This window comes from Prosopis cineraria, unplaced genomic scaffold (genome assembly GCF_029017545.1).
Source record: "Prosopis cineraria cultivar Desert tree isolate PC_DT_omini unplaced genomic scaffold, ASM2901754v1 PC11, whole genome shotgun sequence".
In the NCBI taxonomy this organism is placed as follows: domain Eukaryota; kingdom Viridiplantae; phylum Streptophyta; class Magnoliopsida; order Fabales; family Fabaceae; genus Prosopis; species Prosopis cineraria.
The window spans coordinates 23,416,039-23,442,684 of record NW_026555342.1 but is presented as its reverse complement, the minus strand read 5'-3'; the positions used below and the strand labels follow the sequence as shown (position 1 = coordinate 23,442,684).

The 26,646-nt window shown below is 31.7% G+C and overlaps 2 protein-coding genes and 2 non-coding genes across 7 annotated transcripts; 3 read left to right on the top strand and 1 right to left on the bottom strand.

Moving 5' to 3' along the window:
* The first annotated feature begins 727 nt into the window (after nt 1-727).
* On the top strand, nt 728-7,501 carry LOC129287231 (soluble inorganic pyrophosphatase 6, chloroplastic). Of its 2 annotated transcripts, XM_054923422.1 has the most exons (6): nt 728-1,055; nt 2,059-2,219; nt 3,427-3,527; nt 3,623-3,804; nt 5,703-5,801; nt 7,103-7,501. In XM_054923422.1, the coding sequence occupies exons 1-6, from the start codon at nt 804-806 to the stop codon at nt 7,193-7,195; spliced, it is 888 nt and encodes a 295-aa protein (XP_054779397.1). In that variant the 5' UTR covers nt 728-803; the 3' UTR covers nt 7,196-7,501. The 2 variants fall into 2 exon arrangements, with proteins under 2 accessions (XP_054779397.1, XP_054779398.1); XM_054923423.1 differs by lacking the exons at nt 5,703-5,801; nt 7,103-7,501 and adding an exon at nt 4,116-4,538.
* Nucleotides 7,502-9,610: 2,109 nt separating this feature from the next.
* LOC129287330 (U5 spliceosomal RNA) lies at nt 9,611-9,727 on the top strand. The gene has a single exon (XR_008587651.1). It is a non-coding gene; the product is annotated as a U5 spliceosomal RNA (small nuclear RNA).
* Nucleotides 9,728-12,302: 2,575 nt separating this feature from the next.
* Nucleotides 12,303-12,420, top strand: LOC129287331 (U5 spliceosomal RNA). Its single transcript, XR_008587652.1, has one exon. It is a non-coding gene; the product is annotated as a U5 spliceosomal RNA (small nuclear RNA).
* Nucleotides 12,421-13,716: 1,296 nt separating this feature from the next.
* Nucleotides 13,717-24,364, bottom strand: LOC129285838 (probable sphingolipid transporter spinster homolog 2). 3 transcript variants are annotated; one of them, XM_054921767.1, is made up of 17 exons: nt 24,052-24,363; nt 23,592-23,728; nt 23,125-23,253; nt 22,328-22,429; nt 21,228-21,332; nt 21,039-21,114; nt 20,870-20,944; nt 20,633-20,735; nt 20,491-20,553; nt 19,179-19,251; nt 18,794-18,891; nt 18,516-18,592; nt 17,343-17,456; nt 16,329-16,448; nt 15,788-15,916; nt 14,765-14,843; nt 13,717-14,136 (listed from the first exon to the last, which is right to left on the bottom strand). In XM_054921767.1, exons 3-17 carry the CDS (start codon nt 23,241-23,243, stop codon nt 13,985-13,987), a joined length of 1,485 nt encoding a protein of 494 aa, XP_054777742.1. In that variant the 5' UTR covers nt 23,244-23,253; nt 23,592-23,728; nt 24,052-24,363; the 3' UTR covers nt 13,717-13,984. The 3 variants fall into 3 exon arrangements, with proteins under 3 accessions (XP_054777742.1, XP_054777741.1, XP_054777740.1); XM_054921766.1 differs by lacking the exon at nt 23,592-23,728 and having other exon boundaries at nt 19,179-19,254; nt 20,500-20,553; nt 24,052-24,364; XM_054921765.1 differs by lacking the exon at nt 23,592-23,728 and having other exon boundaries at nt 24,052-24,362.
* Between the last annotated feature and the right edge of the window lie 2,282 nt (nt 24,365-26,646).

Sequence of the window (26,646 nt, the reverse complement as noted above, 5' to 3'; positions counted from 1 at the left end):
TCAATTTAACAAGACAACCAATTTTTTTAATTACAATGAAATAGTTAAAGCTAATTTTTATTTAAGATTGATGAATAATGGAAAGTAAAAACTTGTACAATGATACTTATATTTTATCAATATTTATACATAACATATGAAAGGAAAATGGAAAACACTCGCGTGTCTACGAAAAGAATAAATAAATTAGCTTATATAATAATTGATACCACATTTTATCTCAACCATAAAGTCGAAAAAGGTACAATAATAATAAAAAAATAATAAATTTTTTTAAAATATTATAAATGATAATTTAATTATTTAAAATGTTGTTTAATTTATAAAGTTTTTAAGAATTTTTATTATTAATAAATTTATATAAATTATTAAAGATTCTGGTTAAAAATATATAATTTACAACTTTTTTTTATATTATAATTTTTTAAATATAGTAAATTATAAGTATATATTAAATTTTTTATTTATTATTGTATTATCATAAATAAAAAAAAAGTTATGATGTAAGAAGAAAAAATTATAAATATTTATTTTTAATAAAAATAATTTAATAATTATATAAATTTATTAATGATAGAAAATTTTTAAAAATTTTAAAAATTAAATGTTTTAAAAGGTTTAATTATTATTTATATATTTTAAAAATATTATTATTATTTATAAAAATAATAATAATAATAAAAGCATTTCACTCCGGGGAAAATATAAAAGGGGAGCCTATCAGGCTATCAGCAAAAATAAGGAAGTCACAGCCTCACAGGCTCCAAGTCAGAGAGAAACTGAAGTAGCATCAGCGAGCAATCATGGCGGCCACTAGAGCGATAACCATAGCCAGCAACTCTACGTGCACTTTGCTTTCAAAAGCCCCATTTTTGCAGAGGCAAAAACCCTTTGTTGATAGCCTTTGCCTCAAGAACCTTAAGCTTCGTTGTCCATCTCCCAAGAGGTCTTACACCTGCCGGGCTATCTACAAACCCGAGGTTCAGGTCAAGGAGGAAGGCCAGCCTGAAACATTAGATTATAGAGTTTTCTTCGTTGATAAATCTGGGAAGAAGGTTGATTGATTTCGCTCCTTGTATCCTTCGTTCTGTTCATTGTTTTTGGTGTTGGGACAAATGGGCAACTAATTACTGGGTTTTTATTATTTTTAGTTGTTTCGGAACGCTTAGAATCTTTGAAATGGGATGTTGTGCTCTGAATTTTTTGTTTTCTTTTATATTGTCTGTTCTGTAATTTTAAATTTGTGATTTTGTGTCATGAAATTTCTGGGGTGATTTTGTATTTAATCGGGGAGTATTCGATTAGTAAGAGAGAAAGAAAGTGGATTATATGTTGAATAGATCACCGGTTCATGCTTAATACTTCTCTTACATTTGGATTGAAATGACCAGGGTGGTGGATGTAGCTTTTATGTTTGATAAATTGAAGCCACCGTGAATCTGGAATCAGAAAGCATTGTTTTTGGTTTGTTTGTGTGTTTAGGGTAGTTTCTTCTTCTTGTTCAACCTTGTAGGGTTGTTAGGGAAACCCAGTTTTTAAAATGCTGGTTTTAACTTGGTCAATTCTATTGTTTCAGTGTACTCTAGTCCCACATTGCATAGAGTTGGGATGAAGAAGAGGTAGATAAATAGAATAATCGGTGAAGTTATTGCATTGTGTTTTTAGGCTAAGATGTAGCGTTGAACTCACTTATATGTTTTCTAGTTGAACTCTTCCCCTTCAATGATGCTCCCTCTACCCAACAAATTCATGGGCTAACGTTAGGTGTCTCGTCCAAATTTCTACTCGGATGTTTCCCACGAGGCTACCAGTTTTTCTTAGTTGCAGGGTAAAGTCAGGGAACTGGAGGACAACGTTTCATTTGTGTTTTTCTTTGAGTAACTTCTGGATTGATAGTGTTGTTCGCCTGAAAAGATAATGTTTCTATAGAGTAGAGTTCAGAAATCAGAGTTCTGTTGTATGAGTTTCCTACTATATGTGCTTCTCGTGACAATTGAGAGCTATTGTTGCGTGTACAGTTTTACATGTACCTACTAAAATTCATGCTGTACAATGCAGGTTTCTCCCTGGCATGACATTCCATTGCAGTTAGGTACTGATGTCTTTAACTTCATTGTTGAAATACCAAAAGAATCTAGTGCGAAGATGGAGGTTGCTACTGACGAGCCATTCACTCCTATTAAGCAGGATACAAAAAAGGGAAAGCTTCGATATTATCCGTAAGATATACTTCTCCGGTCCTCTTTATTAGTCATTTCTATCAACTTTATCAATACCAATGCAAAAAAAGTACAAGGAATAAAGGTGTATAAAATTCTAAATATGCCCCTCTATAACAACTTCAAAAAGTAATGTTATGTTACTTTTTCTCTCTTATGAAGGGTAATTTTGAAACACTTTTCAAATATTACCTAAAAAACCACACTGTGACTTATAAATAGGACCAACTAGACCTTCTAAAATGTTCCTTATAAATGAGTCTGGAAGGAGTAGCTTGATTGCTCATACTTTTCCTCTTTTCTGGTGCAGTTTTTCTTTGACTTGGCACTTTACAATCTGCTTTGTGAAGATTTTATTGACCTTAAAGTGGCATATGTTTATGGGTTAAATTGGTTTAACAAGCCTTACTGATTGTAAAATTCCTTGTTGATATATAGTCATTGTATAAGTACCTTTATTCTCATCTGATCCAAGAAGCAGAAGAAGAAGGAATTACCATTACTGGTTCTGAATTAACACAAAAAAAAGGGGGGGGGGAGAGAAACAAAGAACATTCTATGAGAAAATTGAATTCCAGTTAACAAAATCAAACTGGAAAGTATATTAACGAGTGTGTACTTCCTGATATTTCCTTTTATTTTATTTATTTCAGATTTTTTTTTGAATATCTGTACTCTCATGGAGATTGTTGTAAATTCTCTTTTGCTCTAGGCCTATAAATAGCTGTGTTCGTTTCTTGTAAATACATCCAAAAGAAATATTCTTTAGAAAATTCTTCTCAACTTTTTTGTTGAAGAGAATTGCATCAATCAGTCAATGTAGCTAGATCTTAACTATGCAACTATGCACCATTTCAACTGTCAACATTATCTTTTTCTAATCCAACTGAGAATTTATCTTTAGCCTCATCGAGGGTTCAGTGGCAATGTAAACGTCCTGTTGCATATTTTATTTTTTCCTATTTATGGCCATGAATCTGTTTGAAAAATTTGCGACTCATTGCCCATCTTTAATACATTTCCTGAGTCCTAAGATGCCATATTCTTCATGTTATTATGCCTATTTTTGTAGTGTTGTTGAGTCCTCATCCATTGGGTCTTAGGATTATTATTTCTTTCTTTTAAAACTTCTTTTTTTTTTTAATGTTGCTAGAATTGTTCAGTGTCTGCCTAATCTGTTCGATAACATGTTTTGCATGATCTCCAGCTATAACATAAATTGGAACTATGGCTTGCTTCCACAAACATGGGAAGACCCATCTCATGCAAATTCTGAAGTTGAAGGTGCATTTGGAGATAATGATCCTGGTATTGCATTACTTATGACTTCAAACTCTTATTTTTTCCGCATTATTGTTAGCGGACCATAGCAAAAAGGGTCTAAAATTCTTCTCAATATGTAGTTGATGTGGTTGAGATTGGTGAAAGCCGGAGGAAAATAGGTGAGGTTCTCAAGGTGAAACCCTTGGCTGCTTTGGCGATGATTGATGAAGGAGAACTTGATTGGAAAATAGTTGCAATTTCATTGGATGATCCAATGGCTTCCCTTGTGAATGATGTTGATGATGTTGAGAAGCATTTTCCAGTAAGTGCTTACCTAACTTGATGGTTTTCTCTGCCATTTTGTTTTTACTATTGTAACATATGAAGCATTGTTTCTTGTCCTTTGCTCTTTCTACTATCTGATGGAGATATAATACTCTCTTCATTATGCCACACACACACATGTATATATATTGTCGATGTGGTAAAATATGAGTAGAAAGTATTGAACGAGAATAAATCCTCTAGACAGTTTGGGAAAAATAAGAAGAAGAAATCTATGTGGAGAACTCTGAGTATCTTTTACGTATGATTTACTATTTTATTTATGTAGTCTGATCAGTTGATATTTAGGTTTGGGTATTATATTCATGTGTCACCGCTCACCACCTAGCTCAACATCGCAAGCCTTCACTTTTGATAATTGGAAGTGCAGTACCAAGTCCATGCTCAAAAAGAAAGGAAAACACAGATTTTATGCAGCTACCTTCCATTTCAAATACTCGAGTACAACTTGTACACATCTGGCATTAAGGAGAATAAAAAAAAGGGAAAAGGGAAAAAGAAAAGCAGCAAAGGAGAGCCAATAAAAAAGATACAGTGAAAGACTAGAACCCTGTCTTGATGAGATCAAAACAACTTTATGTATGATATTCTATTTACCTGAATTTTAGAAAGGAAAGAAATAGTTTCATGGTCAAATGTAGCATGATGTCCCTTGTATTTTTCACTGCAAGGGCTCTATCAATGGGAGCTTTAAATGATTTGATTTCAGTATGGCAAATCTCAAGATATTTTAATAGAAGGAAGATGTGTCACTTCGGCGCCTCTTTTTCAAGAGTCTGTATTTGAAGAAAGTATTTATTATCATTATTATTGTTATTTGCATAGGAGAAGAAAAATATAGTTAAACAAGCTTAGTAATGTGCTTTTCAAATAATAAACTCTAATTTTGAACTTAGTTTTGCTTTCGTGGAGCATATGGACCAGCCTTATTCAGAAGGTGATTTTATGGTCCTTGATGAGGACCATAACAATTCCATGCGTGTGTGTGTCTGCTTTTATTTTATTTTATTTTTTAATAAATCAATAGGATCATTGCATCCTCTTAATGTAATAGAACCCAAACCAGTATCTCAACAAAAAACAACAATAAAAACAGTAGCAACAATAGATGAGGGGAAAATGCTGAGGTTTTTCATTCAAATGAGAGAAACCGAATCAGAGTTACAAGGACTTCCTCTGATTCTAGCCAAAACCCTATCTCTCCTAATTGATCACAATAGTAACAGCGACACAAGATACAAACCTCACAAAAGTGAGTTCCCCCCTTCTGGCGTTCGAGAGGGCAGTCTCTCCTCACCAATCTCACCAAAAAGACACCCCCTCCCAAAACAAACAAAAGACTTATAAACTCACAGTATGGCCTTTTCCTAGCTCTTGTTGTCCAAAAGATACTAATCATAACACAAGATCATGGTTCACTGTTCCATACGGCCATGGACCAAGGGATAATCATCTTGACTAGTCAATCCCTTTCCATATGAGTCATTCTTCTTCTGCACTCTCCTCTTATAAGTCTTAGAGAAATCACGAGCTCTATCATAATGTTTACAGTCTCTTAATTGAAATGCTGTGGCACGCTATTACTTCTGCCTGTCAACTAATACCATTGTTGCATACCAGGAAACTAAGTTTTGAGTAAACAATATCTCTTGAACCATAGATATTTGGGATTTTATTAGAATAGGGCAAAACATTGTCATCAAGTTTAGCAGGAGCAATTTATTAACGTTGCATTCATCCAGAATAAACTTGTTGCCGGAACACTTATTTCAATGCCGCCAATAACAAGGGAAAAGGGGAGAAACTGGTTGTAATGCTTAATTGGTGCTTTAATATGCAATTTTGGTTGGTCATTAATCTGGGAGTTGTCTTCAGGGCACGCTCACTGCAATTAGGGACTGGTTCAGAGACTACAAGATACCTGATGGAAAACCTGCTAATAAATTTGGGCTGGGCAACAAGCCAGCAAATAAGGTATTTTTGTTACTCTTATGTTATAACACAAGTATCTGACTATCTGTGAAATACTATCTTTCTATTTTTCAAGTTTAGCAAAGATTAGCAGCTTACCTTCTTGAATAATTTGATGGCTCTCATGTTGCTTGCAAACAGCATAATTCAAGGCGCTAGTTATATTCTATTTTGTTTCCACTAGTACGTAGTCAAACTCTGTAAATCATATATTGAAAAGCATGAAATATATGGATGATGCAATTTGCTTGGTTTTTAGGGGGAAGATAACAAATAAGTGGAATATATATATATATATATATATTGACATTCACCTTACTAATAAAGAATAAATTTGGAAAGATAAAATAAACAAAATCGTTTTTGGCCCTACGGATGTTAATCCTTTATAGGACCCTTGTTTGTACTTTGGTATTCAAGAACATGCTTTGGTAGGTGAGTGATCATGTTGGTTTCCTTTGAAACTTGATTTTTTTTTTTTTTTGGCTTAAGAAGTCAATATAGCGCTCACTAGAGTTGTCTCATGCCATTTTTATGACCCATATACATACATTGAAAATTTACCTCAGTTTTGCTGGGGAAAGGATCACTAGTAGGTTTTAATATTGACTTCTTTTTAGATCTTTTCCCAGTCCTCACAATCTGTGTAAAGGTCCTATTTTCAAATTTTATTCAATAGCAATGTGCGTTGCCTTTCTAAGCATGAAGATGAGCAGGCTGCTGAACTTTCTTGATAACCAAGCGCGGCCTTAATCTTTCAGCACTTTACTATTCTTGACAGCATCAAAATGAGAATTTGATGGAGACTCTGTAGTATGGGAACCAAATCCCACATGGGGTAATATGGGATGCTCAATAGGCTATTTAAGTAGGTTGACCCACCTCAACAGCTAACTTTTGGAACGCTACCCCACTTGAATACCCATCAATTAGCATTAGAGCAAGGCTGTTAACATTTCTGGAGAGGGCTACCTAACAGATAGAAGGCTGAGTTAAGTGTCATAGGTACATTAAGTAGTATGGGATGCTCAATAGGTTATTTAAATGGGTTAGTTTTTCCATCTTAATAGCTAGCTTTTGGAATAGGGCTCTCCATCTCATTTGGGGGTACCCATCAAAATAACATCATTTTTTGAGGATCAAGCTGTGGTTTCTGTCTGTAATAAACCAAAGAAAGATAATTTAGAGATGCATGTCTAGTAATGGATTGTGACTACTATCTCTCAGGACATTGTATTATCTATTGTATGATTATATCCTCATCTTGTCTGATCGCATCATGAACTTTGAATGTGATAAAACAGGCTTATGCTCTAAAGGTCATCGCGGAAACCAACGATTCTTGGAACAAACTTATCAAGAGATCCATTCCTGCAGGTGAGCTATCACTTGTGTAAGATGATGAATTGGCATTTGATGGAGTCGTCATTGCTGGTGCTGCTACTGCTTTCATTCTTTGGAACTCTGTTCCCCATGTTATGATTTCACCAACTCTTCTTCTGTTGAACTTTCTGGATATATCTATCTGTTTTATTTTATTATATCAGTGCTTTTTTGGTCCTAGTTTTTAGTTCCATGTATATATAATCTTATCCATGTTTTGTCATGGAGCGTTGGACAATTTTTTCCCCATATCATTTTTCATTCTCTTGGGATGGAAACTAGATGGTGCTAATCTGAAATTGCTGATTAAACTTCTTAGCTGTATGACTGGTACTCAACTAGCAGACATTAAAAAATAAATTGCATGTTTTAAATTTTTTTGTTTGGATAAAAAATTTCAAAGAAAAAAGAGAGACAAGTTAAGATTTAAAGTAAAAAAATGAAACATTCAGAATGATGAGTTTACCTCTATTCTTGAGTGAGCAAGAGACCAGAATGGGAGTTAAGAGAAGAGGCGAGAGTGATATAACTGACAATGAAAACGGAAAAAGAATGAAAGTATTAAAATGATTGAAATTTTAAATATTTAGAATATAGAAAGAATTTGAAATTAGAAAGAACTTAATAATATAATATGGATTTAGATTTGGATGCTATAACTTTTATATATTTAAATGAGGGGTTTAGTTAAAATCTATTAATCCGAACACAATATTATTGACTTTTAACTTGAGGGATTTTAAAATCTATTATTTAATTAAATAATCTTTGATATTTGAAATATATATTAAAAACAAAATGTTGTTACCAAGAAATATTCGCATGTTCGATTTCTGTTTCTAAAAATTATTTTTTATTTTAAAAATAAAAATATTGTTAGGGAAAGTGTTTAAAATTTAAATGTTTTTAAAATTGTTTACATTTTTTATTTTTTAAAAATAAAAAAAATGAAAGCATCTCAGAATTTTTTTTGGTTTATTTTCAAAGTACATTGTGACATTTAACTATTATAAATTACATTAACCATTGGTGTTTACCAATTTTTTAGCTATAAAATTCTTTAAATTAATATAATTAAACACATTTTCTTTTTTTAAATAATTTTAAAAATTGATTTACAAAATAGTTTTTTAAAAATAAAAAATAGGAACTAAATCAAACAAGTCCATAAACTCTGCAAAATTCTCTCCAAAATTTTTGCATAATTGCCAACTGTTAGCCATCTTTATCTTTTATTTTCATGGACAAGCTATAACAAATGTTTTATAGCTAGATGTGATTTTAAAAGGTTTTTAGATAAGTTGAGCTTCGACTGGACATATCACTTAGCTCAAAGCATTTGTTAATCCTTTACAGTGATACTTTTTCTTAGTGAGGCCACAAGACAAATTTCCAATCGCACTGAAGCAAAGTTAATCATTCATTAACAAAAGGATTCAACCATGAAAAAATACATTAGCTAAAATCATGGGTTAGAAGACAATTTGAACTCTAAACTATAAACTGATAATGTTGTTAACTTCAAATTAACAGTTGCTCAATGAATTTATTTGAAATTATTTTTATTTTATTGTTTTGAAAATTGTTATTTTGTAAAATATGTTTAAAAAAAACAAGAGGTTTTTTATATTTTCTCTTATTCTTCAAGACAATAATTCTACAACACTTAAAAGATATTTTTTTTTCTATTCTCTAGAATAATATTTGATTTTTTATCCTTCAAAACATTTTTTAAAAACATGTTATTAAATAATTTTTTTTTGTTCTAGAGAACAAAAAAATATTCCTAAAATAGGTTGTCAAACAAGCTTTATATTGCTATGAGTGTAATTGTTTAAGAGTTAAAATACATAAAAAATAAATTTAGGTCATGTCTGTTTATTAGAATAGAATGGAATGAAATGGATTGAAAAAATAAAGAGAAAAATAAGATGATCAAAGAAAATATATGAGCACATTCATAAGAAGTAATTTAATTTATAGAGTTGGAATTATGATTCATGTGATTTTTAGAGGTGTAATAATTTCACATTTTTAATATATATTAATAGTTTTATTATGTTTAACATGGGAGAATGATAATTCAGTTCATTTTTATTTTAATTTTTTTAATTCATTTTATTTCATTTATTTTATTCTAATAAGCAAAGATGACTTATGATTGCATTCATTTCTAAGCCTAGACTTTAGTTATTCTCATTAATCATTACATTATATTTAAGAAATAATAATAATTTTTTTAAGAAAAAGCAGAAACGAAGTAACAACAAGGAGAGAGGTGAAAGTTGTCTGTCAATTCAAACTTGAAAGAATGTGCGTTGGAGATTGAGTTTGTGGACATTAAAAAGTCCCACATCGTGAGAATATCAAAGAAGAGCCAGGTATGAGAGAACTATATAAAGCCACCTTTCGCTCGGTTACATCCACGGAGCCGTGCAATGAACACAGAGCGAACTATTCTTTCGCCTTTTACTAAAGAATACCGTGTGCTCGTTGTTTAAAGCGGCATACGCCAATTTTTGGAGAGGGTTTCTTCTTAGAAACCTCTCGCAATTCTTAGTCCCGAAGTTTCTTCACCTTCTTTTTGGTTTTTCTTTTAAAATTTGGCCGATATGTGTGAGAAGGGAAAACGATTACGAAGAACTGAATTCTTAAAAACCAGAAGTCCGTGAAAGCAGTCCGGCAACAGACAACGAGCACAGGAAAGAACCCAGATTTGACCTTGCATACAATATTTTCGAGCATGTAGATGACAATTTTTGAAACTCGCACAGACGAGAAAAGTAACCAATTTAAAAACTGGTCCACAAGTCAGTTTGAAAAAGGATCCCGTATGATTTGAAATGAGGAAAAACTTAAAGAAAGCAAAGAAACCTATCATGTTGCCAAAAACACCTTGCAGTATCTTCGGTGAAATAGCCAAGCGGCAGACCAAAAACTTCAATCCAAACGGAAAACTTATTAAAGAAGTAGCAATCCGCAAATTGGCCTCCCATGGATGAACTGGTAAAGAAAAACCTTGAAGTAACCATGCTCCGAGTTCTTGAATAACCTTCAAATCCTCTTCATTATAAATAAAACAGAACAAAGTAACTCCCACTATGTTGAACCACCCAAACAGTATCATGTAAATGACAATAGATATTAATTAAAGATTGAAGCTTTGAAGGATGCAAGTATCGCTGGTCAAGAACTTTTAACAAAAGACAATGACTCTGACAAAGCCGTCTTTGATTCTCACCACTGTCAGGAAGCTAGTATCATCCTTAAAATCTTCGAAAACCAAGAAAAAAAACAAGGAAGTACGTGAAATTTTTAATAATTTAGTGGGGGCACTTGCCCCCCTTTACTCAATGTGAGTATGTCTCTAGGTTTATTTAAATTGGTTCGAATTATTGCCTCTATATCATGCACAGTATATACACATATCTTATTCATCTTTAATCCAAACCAAGACTATGATTTTGATGGCTTTCAATGTGAAATCAAGCATGCTTTAACTGGTCCCTCTCTTGTGGTAAAGAATGGCATCTGACGATTCCGTCAACATCATCTTGACTATAATTTCTCAATAATAATTTTGAACCCCATCTTGCTTTCTTGTTCATGCAGAATAAAATTGCTTAATTTGAAGAGTTCAACATATTTAGGCCTGTCTGTTAGCAAAACAGCACATCTTACTGCAAAATTTTTAGAAGTTGGACTATTGAACTAAAGTTCACATGATTAGACTTCTCGCTTTATTTGTTATTTGGTGCACAAATTTATTGAATAATTTTATTTATTTATTTATTATATAAAAATAGGTTTATAGTCCTTGGTAGGATTAGAATTTATCAAATTTTTACCCATGTATAAATATTACTTAAAATTTATAAGAATTACATCACTCCCTTTGAGTGTAATGTAGTGTGACCTTTATCCCCAATCTGATATTATTACTATTCACTACCCACGTAGACTAATTCAAATCCTTGTTTGGGGCTGTTATTACTGATGGCAAACTCATAGATATTAAGAGAATGCATTTGATAATTTAATTCTTTTAATTGGTTAAACTAATCACCTATCGGATAGTGCAGTGATTTCTTTTTTTGTATAAAAAAATTTAAATGAGTTGAGTCTTGGGGTTTACCAAGGGCAAAGTATACCTCTGGTTCAAAGAGTACTTATAGATTTACTTACAAATCACCTGCTAACAAGGTCATCACATTAGTAGTGAGATTTAAATCTAGGAGTTTGTGGATTATAGTCCAAATCCTTACTGACTGAACCAATTTTTATTTATTAGTGTGACTTGTTGTAAAGGAAAATTTACAATTACAATGTCCAAACAAACCTATTATCCAGTTCTGATGTATAAAGACCCATCAATACCTCATGATTCTTTTTAAAAAGCAATTACATTCAAGGCACGATCAAATATTTTTTGTAATGAGAATTTCAAACTTTAGTTTATCATATTGTAAGGGGCTAGCTTCTTTTGTAATTTTGCTAAACCCAACACCAGCTTTAAATGAATAACACCTGGGATTTCATGTGACAATTCAAAATATATACTAAATTAATATGATAAAACAAAATATTGTCACTCAAACAGAAACTACGCATAATTCTCTCCAGAATTTCTGCATTATGGCCAACTATTGGCGAGTTTTTTTTCTGTTATGTTCATAGACAAGTATGCAACACAACAAATGTTATAAAGTTACATCATGTTATTTCAAAAGATGGAAATGAGTTGAATTCCAAAAACACAATAAAATCGGGACATATCACACGGGTCAGAGCATTTGTTAATCCACTAGAGTGATTCTTTTTCTTAAGTTAGAGACATGACTAATTTTCGATGGCACTAAAGGAAAGTTAATCATATATTAACATACTCCTTCGGAGGATTGAAACATAAATAAATAATAATTAGAATACTTTTAAAAAAATAAAAGCAGAAACAAAGTAACAACAACAACAGTGGTTGAACTTGAAGTGATGGCCCCGGGTCTATCAAATGGACATTTTCAATTTGTGGACATTAAAAAGTCCCACATCGTGATAATATGAACAAGAGGCAGCTGTGGGAGGACTATATAATGCCACCTCTCGTTCGTTTCAAATTCACGGAGCCGTGCAATGAGCGCAGAGCGAACTATTCTTTCGCCTTTTACTAAAGAATACCGTGTGCTCGTTGCTTAAAGCGGCATACGCCTATTTTTGGAGAGGGGTTCTTCTTTAGGAACCTCTCACAATTCCTAGTCCCAAATATTTTGTACATGTGTTCTTATGACGCTTGGGCGTTTTCTTATCTGAACTATTTTTGTTTTAAGATATGGTTGGCTTTTGTAAAATACAGATTAGCGGGAAAAGTTGTGTAGGGGTTGGCGTATTGATTTGCTTTCATGTGAAATTCTTGGTGTTATTGATAATGGCAGAGGCTATGGGAGAAAAAATTGTTTTTAACGAGGGAAGAGAGCCTCCAAAAAATCAGAATAAATAATATAATTGGGTGTCAGATGTGGCCGTGTTTGAGATATAAGTGGGTATTAGATGTGGGTATTTTGTTTTTATTTGATGCATTGTGAGGACAAGACTTGCATAATTAACTTTATAAATTTAATATACTTGTTTTCAATCAAAACAAATGAATTTTAATGTGTTAATAACATTGATAACAAGACAAGTGAATTTTAATATGTTAATAACATTAATAACAAGAATTTATTATAGAATAAATATACAAAATTTATTAAATACACAAGTTTTTCTCTTGTAAGAAACTAATCATTTCCACTAAACCTAATTTGAATCGGTAATACATTGTGTTTGGATTTTTTTTTTTTTTTTTTGCAGTCTTTGGATTAATAAGGATTTTAATTTGTATTTCAATTAAATGTTCCATTTAAATATATAAAAAGCTATGAATTTATAATTGATTTATTTTTTAATTTTAAATTTCTTTTTTAACGTAGTCATTTGACTTCAATCTGCTTGTTATTTTCTTGTTAATCATCTATTTTTGCCTTAAATCATAGCTCTTTTCTTTTAAATTTTTTACACTCTTCAAATAAAGATTTTTAAATACATGAACTTTAAATATAAAATTCAAATCCATATTTAAAAACCACCTAAATGTTGTTTCTGTAATAAGCTGTGGAGAGATTTTATTTTAGAAGAAAACACATTTTTTAAAAAATTGCCCCATAATTTTTGTTCATTAGAGCTAAGCTAAGTGGCTCACATGTTTTCTTAAAAGCTTATTGCTTTTTCATGCGAGCATAATTGTCATAGTAAAATTAGTCATTTTATTTTCTCTGTTTTCACTTTTCATTCAAGCTTAGTATAAACTATTTTCTTCAATATTCTTTTCATTGATTTTCGCCCCTCACTTTCTTCCTATCATCATCTCTCTTCATCTAAACACATCATAAATCTAATGTACTTTTTTCATGTCTCTTTTGGCAGAAAAAAAAAAAGGTATATTCTGTTTCATTTGTATTTATGAAACACGTACTCTCCCTACTAACAAAATAACATCAGCTTCAGCTATATATATATATATATATATATATCAAACTACTAGTTGTTGAGATATACAGATACAGTTTGGTTAAAGTTAAGCAACTCAAAATCATCAACCAAATATAATCACATAACTATTACTTACATTCACTGCCATATCTCCCCACCAAGAAAACAAACAAAGCAGAGAAGCAAAAGCAAAGACTATTTACAAGGCATTGATACCCTTCCTCTGATCTTCACAAATTTTGCCTCTTGGACATTGCTTCTATAATCATCTCAGAATATTAACATTCAGGGGATTTAGATTTTGATGCTACTTCTATTGCTACTGCTTCTCCAGGCTTCACTCGAAGCAACGGCGTATTTGAGGGTTCTCCAGAAAATATTACATTCTCGCTATCTTCATTAAATTTGTCTTTGCCACGTAAGAATATTCCTGCCAGGACATAACATGGATCATGTTCTCATCATGCTGTCCAGAAACTGTGTTCCTTGCATAAAACAACCTTAAAGAAGTTTGAAGCACTAATATCATGAGTCCTAAAGAAGTTTGAAGCACCAATACACCATGAACCCTACGTTGAAGAACCTCATAAATGGAGTGAGATTTGCAAGTGTAAGAGGCTCTCTCACTTAATAGGTTAGCTTTTTAGAATGGGCTCTTCCTTTAAATTTGTGTTCATGTCCTAATACTTGTAAAAGTACTAATTTATAGGATAATAAAGTAAAATATATCATGGAATTCAAGATTTTTTTTTTTTTTTTGTGTTTAATGCAGCAGTAGGAAAACTCTGCCTATGTTTGTAACTAGTTCCAAGTCCACATAAAGAAAGAGGATTATGTTAAACTCTCAACAGCCAACATAAAACTTTGTCGAATCTCATATGAATATAGACAATAAACGTTTTTGTTGTTGCAGTAGTAGGAACTTGTAAGTGAAATGAAACAAACAATATCGTACAAATGCCTTGAAGCAACATCATGTTCAAACATTTGTCGATGGAATAATTGTAGTGCAGGATTGTTGGTGCGAAAGCACATGGATAGATTAACATGTAAGTTACCTATAAACCAGAATCCAGCTGCCGGAAAAAATACAGCAGTTAGAAGCAGAGCAGTTGTCCTCCAGTTGTTGATATGATCCTGTTTTACCAGCACATATGAGACACTAACATTAAAATACTTTTGTGACCTCAAACTTCACAATCCTTATATGCTGCTAACGTCTGTCTTAGATATAAGTCATTTAAAAAAAAAAAGAAAAGAAAAAAAAATTCTAGGATTCACAATATAAGTCACCTCTATATCATTAAATGCTAGTTTTCCACATATAACTCTAATCAAATTTTGGAACTTAACAAGCAAAGAGAAAGAAAGAGCACATATAACAGTTAACATTAGGTTCATTAATCATCAAGGAAAACTAGGGAAAAATATTAATTTGAAATACATTCAATGAGGAAAAAAAAACTAAAAATTGAACCAAATTTCTTAATATGTGTGAGGTAGGTAATTGTATCTTCGTTTTGGACCCAACTTTGCTGCAAAAAGCGGACAAACATGTGATTTGAACAGATAGCATCTGAAAGGTCCAGATTCTATTTAGGCCTTTATATTTCTCATTATTATTAGACGTTTAAAGACATTCGAAGAACATTAATAATGTTAAGGACCCTAAAATTATGAAGCTTCAGAAAAAGACCATGATCCTTACTTGGGATCAAAAAAATTTCTGATTGAATTTTCCAGTACTCATCTTCCACATTGTCAATAGTCATCTCTAGTGTTTTCAATATTCATCTTTCATGGTTTTAGACTTTTAGTACTGCAAAGAATTGAAGATAAGTGTTTTCCACTACTAAAAAACATGGAAAAGGGAATATTTGGGACATCAACTTCCCAAAAGATTTCCCACATGACAACTCAAGTTTAAAAAGGAAACTAAAAAAGACAGCGAACGTCAGTAAATAAATAAATAAACCCTAAAAACAAGTTTAACTAGGATAGTTTAGGCGGAAGAAAAAGTAGTTATCAAGGTCTGAATCTTCATGAAATAATCAGTAAATAAGTAAGTAAATAAAACAGACCTGAACAACTCCAACAATAGGTGAGGAAGGCACATCTCCAAAGACATGAATAGCAACAGTTGATATAGCCATTGATAGGGGCCTCAAACTTGTTTCAACAGAATGCAGACATACATAATTCACAGGACCCTGAAAATATATCAGAAGAAAATTAAGTATAGAGAAAAATAAATTTCTGGCTTCTTACCTTTTGAGAAAATATACCATTTATATTACTAACAGATCAAAGAAAACTTAAGAGAGTTTGAATTCAATTCAATTTGCATCATTCAAAGATGATGTTACATTAAACACACCAAGATATAAATATTGCTTGGCATTTGGTATGAAGGAATCAAAACTATTAATTCAAAATTCATGCATCTTATAAATAGGCTTCTAAGTGAATGTGAAATTAAACTTCCATACACCAGATAACACCTTAACTTGGGAGCTTCATGATCAAATGCTTAAGTTAAAAGTGAAATAACAAAACTAAATTTAAATTATTCATAAACAATCAAACAAGAAGTGAAATCCTTCACAAAGAGAAGAACATTACCTGGGTGGCAAAGACAAGGATTTCACCAACAGCAAAAAGAGCAAGGAAGCCATACAAGCTTTTAAATAGGAATGCACCAAAGCAAAATGTTGCACCAATACATGTTGTCATTGCAAGAAGCTGAAAGAGATTTAAAAGTGATATTGAGGAAAGGGCAATGGAATATAAGCAACATGCTAGGTGGAACTTAGGTATGACTATTTATGCATATAGATTATAATGGGAAAAAAAACATTGATGCAGTTATCAGGTGTTTCATGTTAGTTATCAAGTTCTTTCCTCCAGAGCACGCATAAGATGGCGAGGAATTTCTTTTTAGAGTTAATAATGTGTTGCTACATACTAAAAAGTGCTATAATGAAAAAATCAACCCTCATTAAATGGCACAATCTTCCCTTCAAGGAGGCCCCAAACACCAAAGTCTTTTTTCCCGCAATCAAGCCAACCTAATTTTTAGACTTCAAACAGTGTGGCATACAAAAGTTCCTATTGTAGTCAAGGCTAGTCTCATTTTGAGCTTCAAATGTGCATGCAATACAGGCTTTTTAAGTCCCAGGTGAAACCTGGCTCTGATACTACTAGCTAGAAATAGAGAACAACTACCTAGAAAGCAGGGAAGAGAACAAATGGGCAAAGAGCGGTGAAAAGACACTACATTTTAATTCAAAAACTTAAAGACTTAAGTTTATAGGTTATTCTCCTTCATTTTATATTAATTATTAAGCCTAACTTTACCTATGAAGTCTACTCACACTTGAACAACCTAACACAAAACCTACTCATGCTAAATAATGAAAAAATCAACCCTCATTAAATTGCTTTATCAAAAAGGCCATATGTAATTGATCTTCAGATACATGGAGATGTTCAGGAGATATGCAGTGAGCATGCATTCATATTTCTTAAGGCATCGGCTAGAGTGACCAAAAATTCTCAATAGCCTGACAGAGTGACAGGGAAAAATACTGCAGTTGGAAACTCATAAACAGGTAAAAAGGAGATGCCAGAATCTACCTTAAATGCATTTGATAGCGTGTTAGTCATGAAATCCAGAAGAAAGCCACCTGCTAATGTGCCCAATATTCCACATACAATTGTGATTCCACCAAATATCATATCTGCATTAGTCTGCCATAAGAACCTGACTTTAGCATACAATAATATTTTTATGCTTTACTTGGAATTATCTTAATCTACAAGGCATGTATCTCACATTAGGCAAATAAAAAGGCATAAAAGAGAGAAAGAACAAAATTGTTTAAAGGGAAAGACTTAGACACTTAACATTATATACTTAATATACTTTTGTCCAATCAAATAAAAACAAGTGGGATTTTAAAGTGTTAATAATATTTAAAACAATAGTTTGTTATAGAATAAATAATATAAAAAAATAACCACACGTCTTAATTTGATTGAAAACAAACTAAGTAAACAAGGTTTATATATTTCCTCTGGACCACAATATATGTCATTATTAACTAATTCATGGTTTATAAAAAATGTTAGTTGAATCCTTATTTTCCTAAAAATGTTCACATCTTCCCATTTATATGCTTGAGTTTTTCTAATAACACATGCATGGTCTTTAAATAGGGAACATTTAGAGACAAGAAATAATGAAAAAAAAAACAAGGGTATAGATGGGGAAAACATAAAATTTTTCTAATGCCCTATATTTTAGACCAAGGATGCATTTAGGAAGTGATTTAGGGCCCGTTTGGATTTCAGTTGAGTATAATTGATTATGAAAATAATCAATTACTATGATTGATTTTAATTATAATTAATTATGTTATAACACAATCTGTTTGGATGCTAAAATTAATTTCAGCTGTACAAATTACCATAAAGGACATTGCTTTTCAAAATTAATTATTAATAAATTTGTATTTAACATTATTAAATTTAACAACTTTATTTAAGAAGTAAAATATATTATTTAATAGTAAAATTGAATTTATAAGTAACCTTCCAGAGCTTACTTCAAAACATGATTCTGGCTCAAACAATCAATCATCAAGATTCTGGCTGTTTGGGTAATTATTATGAAAATCAATTATTTGGCCAAATTAATCAATTTTTTGGCCTTCCCAAACATGCTGTTATATTGAGGTCTAGAGGGAGTAAGCATTTCCCTTGTTAAAATCATGTGCACATATGATCATTAGAAGAGACAAAGCTAACCATGTGATATATGTTATAACCAGCTTTGGGGCCCCAATATGAGTAAGAACCTATGACAAAGTTGTACGCTATGTAACCTACAAAGAGAAAATAACAGTAATAGGATATTAAATGAATTGACAAGCTGAAAAGGTGACTGCTAAATAAGGTTTGTATGAAAGACACAGATATAAATTCATAGAGAAGATGCTCTGATGCGACTGTGCCAACAAAAACAAAGAAAGCATGATGAAAACATTTGAAGCATATAGTCATAAAAGACCAGAAGGAAACAGTACCTAAGACATTGATGACATAAACCTTGTTTAGCAAAAGCACTTTCATATCTTCCAAAAAAGTCAACAATTGATTTGATTTCCTGGACGCAGCTTTGGGCCTACAATAAAAGAGAAATATCAAAATAACAATGTGCAGATCAACCACTACATGATGATGATGGATATCAGACAAAGACATTGAAAGATGCCATATATTAATGATAGGAAGTAAAGTTGTTTGAGAAGGACATTCAGTTAATTATACTTGGTTGTGAGGAAAGATTTCTAGCCACAATGTCAAGTTGCATCATCAGCAAAAGCAACTTTTTTGTGAAGGCATCATATTGGCCCATTAATGATGTAATGAAATGAAAACACAGTATAAATTTAGTACAAGTGTCCTTACTTGGAAGCCTCATGTGAGCTACTATTTCGGAACAACGCCTTCAAGGACATTGAGTTATTTGAAGCTCCCATATCTTAAAACCAAGTAAAACTTGTTAGGGCCAGATTGATAGAGATTTGGTGCATCTGACAGAAACTGATAAAAACAAAACTTACTCCAGCTAAATGTTATATTTCTGGTTATTAGGTAAGAATTCAAACTAATTTATTCAGTCCTGAAGATAAAAGGATAGTGCCTTCTACTAAACCGGGAAGTGGAAACAAGGCAATCAGCACTGCAAGCAAAAAACATTTCACTAACTTTCTGTTATGTAGCAAATCTCCTTCCCTTTCCCACTTGTGTTAAAGAAAGGAAAATGGAAAAAAAAGAGAGAAGTAAATTAATCTTTATATAGCAAAACCCTAAGGGAGAAAAGTGAAACTTGAGAGGCAAAACTTTCACTGAAACAGATCATTAATCAAAGAGTCTACTGAAAATTCAAGGTTTTTGTGCAAATATAGATTAAGAAAAAAATTAAGACTATGTTGAGAACGGAGATAACTATAGAGAAGGACGTGATGACTCACAATTCTAAAGGTGAAGAAGGCTAGGAAGCATCTAGAATCTTCCAAAAGAGGCCAGAGTATTCATAAATATGCTAGACATCACTTGTACTACATAGGGAACATTAGAAAATTTTATAGTCCTTAAAAGTACCTAGAGGATTCTTTGTAAATGTCTAGGTTGAATAATCTAGAGAACAATTGTACACTGTTGGATACAATTGATCTCCAACATCCATTAAGGAGGTTGATGTGTTCTAAAACTTGGGGAACGCCAAAAAATACCTCCACATTTGTAATCAATGAATTCAAGTGTTCAAGCATTCAAGTGTTAATACAAGTCAAGTTCACTTAAACTCTCTTTTCGCTTTCCTATGTTCTATCATCTTGACTATGCTTGAGGGTTAGGCTGACTTAGCAGGGAATTAAGAGGGTTGATCAAAGCCAAGGCCGGCATGGTTACAGATTGGGTGAAGTTCCAACACTATGACAAGGAGGATTAGATGTCCCAAATTAAAAAAGCAAGCATATCCCACAGATGATAATCTGGTAATGTACTCTGAGTCTGGTCAATATTTTCAAATTATTAACAAAATGCTGAGTAAAACATGCAACTATGCATTTGCTGTGAATTTGCAGAACAATGTCTATGGTGGGTAATGGAAGATGTTTTTCTCAATAAGATAGGACCATGGTACTCTTAACACACAAGCAAGAAACAGCATTCAAATAATGCATGATTATATGTCTTAAAACTTAGTAAAAAGCACCTTGAACTTCTGATGAAACTGTCTCAGTTGCCAGTGTCGTTTTCGATTCAGCAGTAGCAAAACCTGGATCCACATTACAATCAGTCTAAAGATGAGCAATAATAAAATGCTTAGAAGAAATTAATGCTGGACAGATGCGCACCTTTCAAATGCAAAGGCTTCATAAAATATCCAAAAATAACAAATGGAAGCATCAATACAGACTCCACCCAGAATGCATACCGCCAACCAAAATGACTCCCAACCTGCTCCATAACAAATCAGAAAGGAAAATTTTAGAATAATAATAATAATAAAAAGATACATATAAATGTGGGTTACATGCCCAGGATGAGTCAGTAATATCTAATAATGACATGAGAACCAGAGGAAAACTTACAAAGCCTCCATAGACATAGCCAACTGCAAATCCTGACGGTATACACATGTAAAATATTGCAAGCCAAGCTGTTTTCTGGTGAAGTATAGGGGCTTCATAATAAGCATGACAAACAATAGAGCCTATACAAATTTGAAATAAGGAGATGCTTCCAACAGAGAAAATAAACCTGAGAAACTGGTGCAACATCATCAATGAAAGGTGCTGCAAGACTTATAAATGAAGCCTCACCAACACCAACCAGCCTAGGAAGAATAGCCAAAGCATAAGGAACAAATAAACGAAATCTTAATATCTATTCCTGTAGAACTCATATACTTGATAAGTACATGGAATGAGTGGGAAATGCATCACTTACATGCGACAGACTGCAATGGACCAGAGATTAAATGAGAAACCACAGCATAAGGTTGCAAGAGTCCAGACAGACAATCCAACTCCAATGAGCCTAAACGGATTTACACTACAAAATACAAAAATTGCATAAGATTTTATAGGCATATAAGTTATTAATGCCAACTTACAATCACATCAAAGTTTGTGCTTTACCCACTTAATAGATAAAAACAAGCTATTCTCCATTGGATAATGTTTAATACTCTAAATATGGGACGTTCAATTTAATGGGTTAAATGTCAAATCCATGGATCATCTAACCTTCATTATCAACATTAGATTTATTCTATATGCATTTTAAACAAATAGAATCATAGATGTTGAGTTGTGGAACACTCTAAGAGGATTCCCTCAACTAAACTCATCAAAGATGCCATAATTAGTGTTGGTCTAAAGCAGTCGTACGCTTTTGAAGCTTTGTTCATTGATAAATTATCTTCTAAAGCGTTAGAGGTTCGATACTTGAACAAATAAAGCTAAAAACACTCACTTCTCTAAAAACAATTAAAGGCAGGTCTATAAATACAAGAAGATTGATTAAAAATTATCAGAACCCTTTAACCTCAAATTGCAACATACATATGCATCAAATGGAGAAGCTATAAAACAGAAAAATTGCCAGCATCAAATGACTGAATCCAAAACAGATTGAGCACAAAGATGGATCACTGGGCAGGAAATAAACTCCCAGTCCAGAGTTTATGACTAACTTTGATTGGCACAATGCCAAGGATCTCCATGTACATTGACTAAAGGGGAAATGCAAGGTCCTTCAAAAAGTAGCCGTAACATAATTGACTTTCAGTATGTGGCATCTATTGGGATATCTTACACTGCACCCCCTTAGTTTTGAGTTGAATATCATATAAATGTCTATGATAAGTTTTATTCATGTTTATGTGGAAATAAATAATTTCAAAAGATTGTCTTACTTTCTTACTATCCATGTTTCCTACATTTCCCTGACACAAAAAACTATCGATATAACATAAGTCAATCTTGAATCACTCTCACATACCATAGCAAAAAAAGGTCAACCACTGTTATACAAATATCTATTACCTCTTTGTAAGAGACGCAAATATTGGAGAAGCCACAAGAAGTCCAACCATAAAAGCAGATGATAAAATTCCATCCTCAAAATTGCTTAGCTTGAAATCCCCCCTACATAGAAGGAGAAACTATGTTGTCAAAAAAAAAAAAAAAAGCTGAAACTCGTAAATCTGGTGCTCCAAAATAGAATTCCAAATTCATGGGAAATTTTAACATTAGCATCAAAAGCTCACACAAGCAACAGGGACAGTTATTTTGCAGACAAAAGAACTAAATTGTATGCTTTGGCAGTTAAGCTTCTCATGGCATTTTGACAAGCATGAATAACAAATCAGGAAATGCCACAAAATTGTTATTTGTAAATGCTAGTTAGGCTAGTGTACTAGTTTTCCCTTGGAAATATATTTACAAGCATGAAAACTAGGACACTAGCCTAACTAGCATTAGGTTTTCTGTTCCTAGTGGAACTAGGTTTTGTAAATATATTCCGGGTAGAGCTTAAGTATTCTGGCACTCCACAACTCAGGAATAAGTTAGATTCACTTTATATTCATGTTAATAAGAATTTCCCCCACCTAGCCTGATTTTCCTTCCCTCTCACCTCCTTGATCCATATCTCTTCCCACCTTTTGTCTTAATTCTTTTTTTTTTTTTCTTGGTTAACTAGAAGGATACAGAATAATCGTAAAGGAATATAGCAAGAAGAAAACCCAGCAAACACATGGCATGACTTTGATGTCTTGATGACAGCTAAAGACAAAAGGTATGAGAAATTTCCACTGTCTAGGATTCTAAGTATATCTTACTGTATTCCGATACCGGGCTTACAGGTACCATTTGCGCAAGTTGCTTGACGTCCATTAACACCATTGCTAGCTATTGCTCCTCGGTCCAAATAGTTTAACAAGTTTATCACACAAAACATAACAAGTAACCTGCAAAAATAAATAAATAAATAAACAGAGAGAGAGAGAGAGAGAGAGAGAGAGAGAGAGAGATGGAATCGCTTTTAAATTCAGTGATGAAGTTTGAAAAAGTTACCTTCCTCGTTGAAAGTAATAAAAGATTATTTAAATCATTTTCAACAGAATTTGAAAGAAGAACGACATCACATGTGATGAAATTTCATACAAGCAGGAAAGAAGTTGCTTCTTCAATTCTTATATTGAAATGGTCATCATAGGACACTAACAACAGTTGGGAGCAGAGATTATCCCATTTGATGAATGCAACTGAGTAATACCTCTAGAGAGACAACTAGCATGATACATACAAATAATAATTGATTATGAAAAATAATTCCTTTTGTCCTTTTATTTTCTTTCAAGCACCAATGAAGGGACACTTCAAAAGGCCTGTTAAAGAACTGAAGAAGTCATCCATTGGTTTCATGATTAATTTCCTAGTTAGCTGCAAAAAATCAGAAAAATAGAATATCATATCTGCATATCGCTATGTCCAAGCAAAAGAAAAAATTATTTTAAGCAAAAAATATAAACTCTAACTCACTAAAACACAAGAAAGAGACCTAGTGTTAACACGCGCGCGCACCCGCTTACATAAAACCATTAAATTTCAATCAAAAACAAAATAATAAGTACTGTACTTCACCAAAATCATAATTTATTGTCCACAAGTAAATAACAAAAAATTTAATTGAAAAAAAAAAACGCAAAATCTCCCTCACCTGCCCACACTGTTGGAGAACAGATCTAGGGAAAGTGCAGAATTACCTCTTGGGAGTAAACCATGAAGGTGTGGGGTTCATAGATGAAGCTATTGCCATCTCTGCCTCTAATGAAGACTTCAGCTCTGAGGAGAGCTTCGGTTTTTCTTCTTCCCCAAGGGGCTATTACAGTCTACAATTTGAAGCAGCTGAGAGAGTAGTGACTCCAATAATTGATACCCCCCGGGGGGGGGGTGTTGTGGCGAGAGGCCCACCTAGCTGCTAGCTCTTCCTCCAAAGAGCATAGGCTTTGCTTTTCTCAACTTTTTCTTCTCGTTACCTTTTTCCTTCAAAGAAAGAGTTTTTGGCTTTCTTTATGTCTTCTCTTCTGCTTTATCTTGCTGTTATCTTGCTTTTCCTTCAAATAGCTTTCTTCCCGACAGGAACATTGAAATTCTTCTTTTTCCAGAACGAGTCGAGGATTGTGGGCCAAAGAGTTTTGGGTGTCATTGTGATTGGTCCATCTCAGTATTTGCCTTGACTTTCTCGTCGAGGGGATCTATAATAGATGCTAACATCTGGTGCTAACGTTAATTAATCACCTGATCTTTATAATTTTAATTTAATTGAAACTGAACTTTGACTCCGTCCTCTATTATGTTCTTAAATTTTATTTTTTATAATTTAATTTTTAAAATTTTAAACTCTTAAATATCAATTTTTATATTTTAAAAAATAAAATTATAAAAATTAAAAATATTTTAAAATTTGTTATTAGTATTTTAATTATTAAACTATTTTAATCTTTATAAATATTAAAATTTTAAAATATTTTTAATCTTTGCAATTTAATTTTTAAAATATAGAGATTAGTATTTAAAAAGTTAAAATTTTAGAAAATTAATTGTAAGAGGTAAGATTTAGATATTAATTTAGAACTATGTCAAAATTTTAGGGATTAAGTTATAACGAATTAAAGTTAAAAAATTTAGTTACAGTTGAATTAAAACTATAAGGATCAAATAATTGATTTTTTTAACTTTTCATTCTCTTTTGGTTTTGGATTGTGTAGAAATATTAAAATAAAATAATAAATTTATGAAGTTAAAATACATATAAAGTAAAAATTTTAAGAGAAATTCTTGCATAGATGAATGCATCATGTTATTTATTAGGGAAAATATCAACTAAGGATTGTTGGAACAAATTTATATTAATTAAGGGTTACTTGTTATCAAAAACTCGAATGAATACTTGTTAGTTTGATTAGTTTTTTATCAATAAATATCAATTTAAATTTTAACAATAACGCATTTTAAATTAATAATAATTTATTCAAGTTTTTTTTATTTGAGTTTTAACAATTATTAATTCTTTATTGAAATAAATTTGCTCCAGCAATCCTTGATTGCCATTTTCCTATTTAGTATTTAGTGGGTGTTTGATTTTCATTTTATATTTAATAAAAATTCATTTGAAGGATATAATTATTTGCTGGATTTAGTAAAAGAACATTTTAAATGTAATTTAAATATACATTTAAAGTTACCCAAGCAGCATTTAGATTCTAGTCAACAAAAACATGTTATGTTAGTATCAATTCAATCAAATAAAATTTTATATATTATTATTTTAATAATTTTATTCTTAAAATTTAATTTCTTGCTTTCCCTTATGTGTGGGAAGAATAAATAAAATATGTTCATTAAAATTAGGTTACAAGTTTTTATTTATATATGAAAAAATATAATTTTGATTCCCTACACTTTGATCGCATTTTACTATTAGCCCATACATTTTTTTTTATTTTCTGAGTTTCTATATGTTTGTTTTTTATTATTTTAAATTTCTCCGTAAATAAAATGTAAGTATTTTAAAATGATCTAAAACAATAAAAAAATAAAAATATAGAAACTTAAAACATATAAAAAAAAGTACAAGTATCAATAATAAAATATAGAGATGTAAATTTATGTTTTTTATTTATAAATGATGATCAATTATTTACTATCATCTGTACCTACTCTCTTTTTCTTTTTCTTTTTCTTTTTTCCCGAGATCATCTGTACCCATTCATTATTTAACTATTTATGTTGATTGATCCAAATATAAAATGAAATGAAACATCCACTCTTTTTTTGGGTAAGTTATAAAGAATTTCCATGTTAGAATTTTAATTATATGTACAGAGGATCTATCAGTAATTAAATTCCTTACCTAAGGTTTCTAATGCGTTTTCCCTCTTTTTTGTAACCAAATAATTGAAATTGAAATTATACTATAACTTGTAATGTATCAAAATTTATTTTCGGCTTCATCCCCATAAATTTATTTTAGAATCAAATGGGATATTAACAGAAGATTTATTTATAATTTATGCAGACTTTTTATTTATATTTATTATTATAATTAAAACATCATGGTAACTGATTTGCCTTTTATTTTATTTGAAGCATCCTCGACAAGTATTCTCAAAAGTCAACAAGGCTTCTATCTAAAAAAAAAGAAAAAGGTGATGAAAAAAATAATAATAAAATTATAGCCTTAGAATAATAAATTGTATTGGGATGAGCTGTAGAATAGATGCTTTGGAAAAATAATAATATAAGATGCCTGTACATTATTGACATCTATTTCATATAACATAATGTAAAGAGTCTAT

Excerpts from the sequence above, each read along its gene's own strand:
- LOC129287231 (XM_054923422.1), top strand. The coding sequence starts at position 804 with ATGGCGGCCACTAGAGCGATAACCATAGCCAGCAACTCTACGTGCACT. Across the intron at positions 2,220-3,426 it reads GGAAAGCTTCGATATTATCC|CTATAACATAAATTGGAACT; the intron begins GTAAGATATACT and ends CATGATCTCCAG. Across the intron at positions 3,805-5,702 it reads ATGTTGAGAAGCATTTTCCA|GGCACGCTCACTGCAATTAG; the intron begins GTAAGTGCTTAC and ends AGTTGTCTTCAG.
- LOC129285838 (XM_054921765.1), bottom strand. The coding sequence starts at position 24,104 with ATGGCAATAGCTTCATCTATGAACCCCACACCTTCATGGTTTACTCCC. Across the intron at positions 19,252-20,490 it reads AGTTTCATCAGAAGTTCAAG|ATATGGGAGCTTCAAATAAC; the intron begins GTGCTTTTTACT and ends CTTGGTTTTAAG. Across the intron at positions 14,137-14,764 it reads AGCTGGATTCTGGTTTATAG|GAATATTCTTACGTGGCAAA; the intron begins GTAACTTACATG and ends ATGTCCTGGCAG.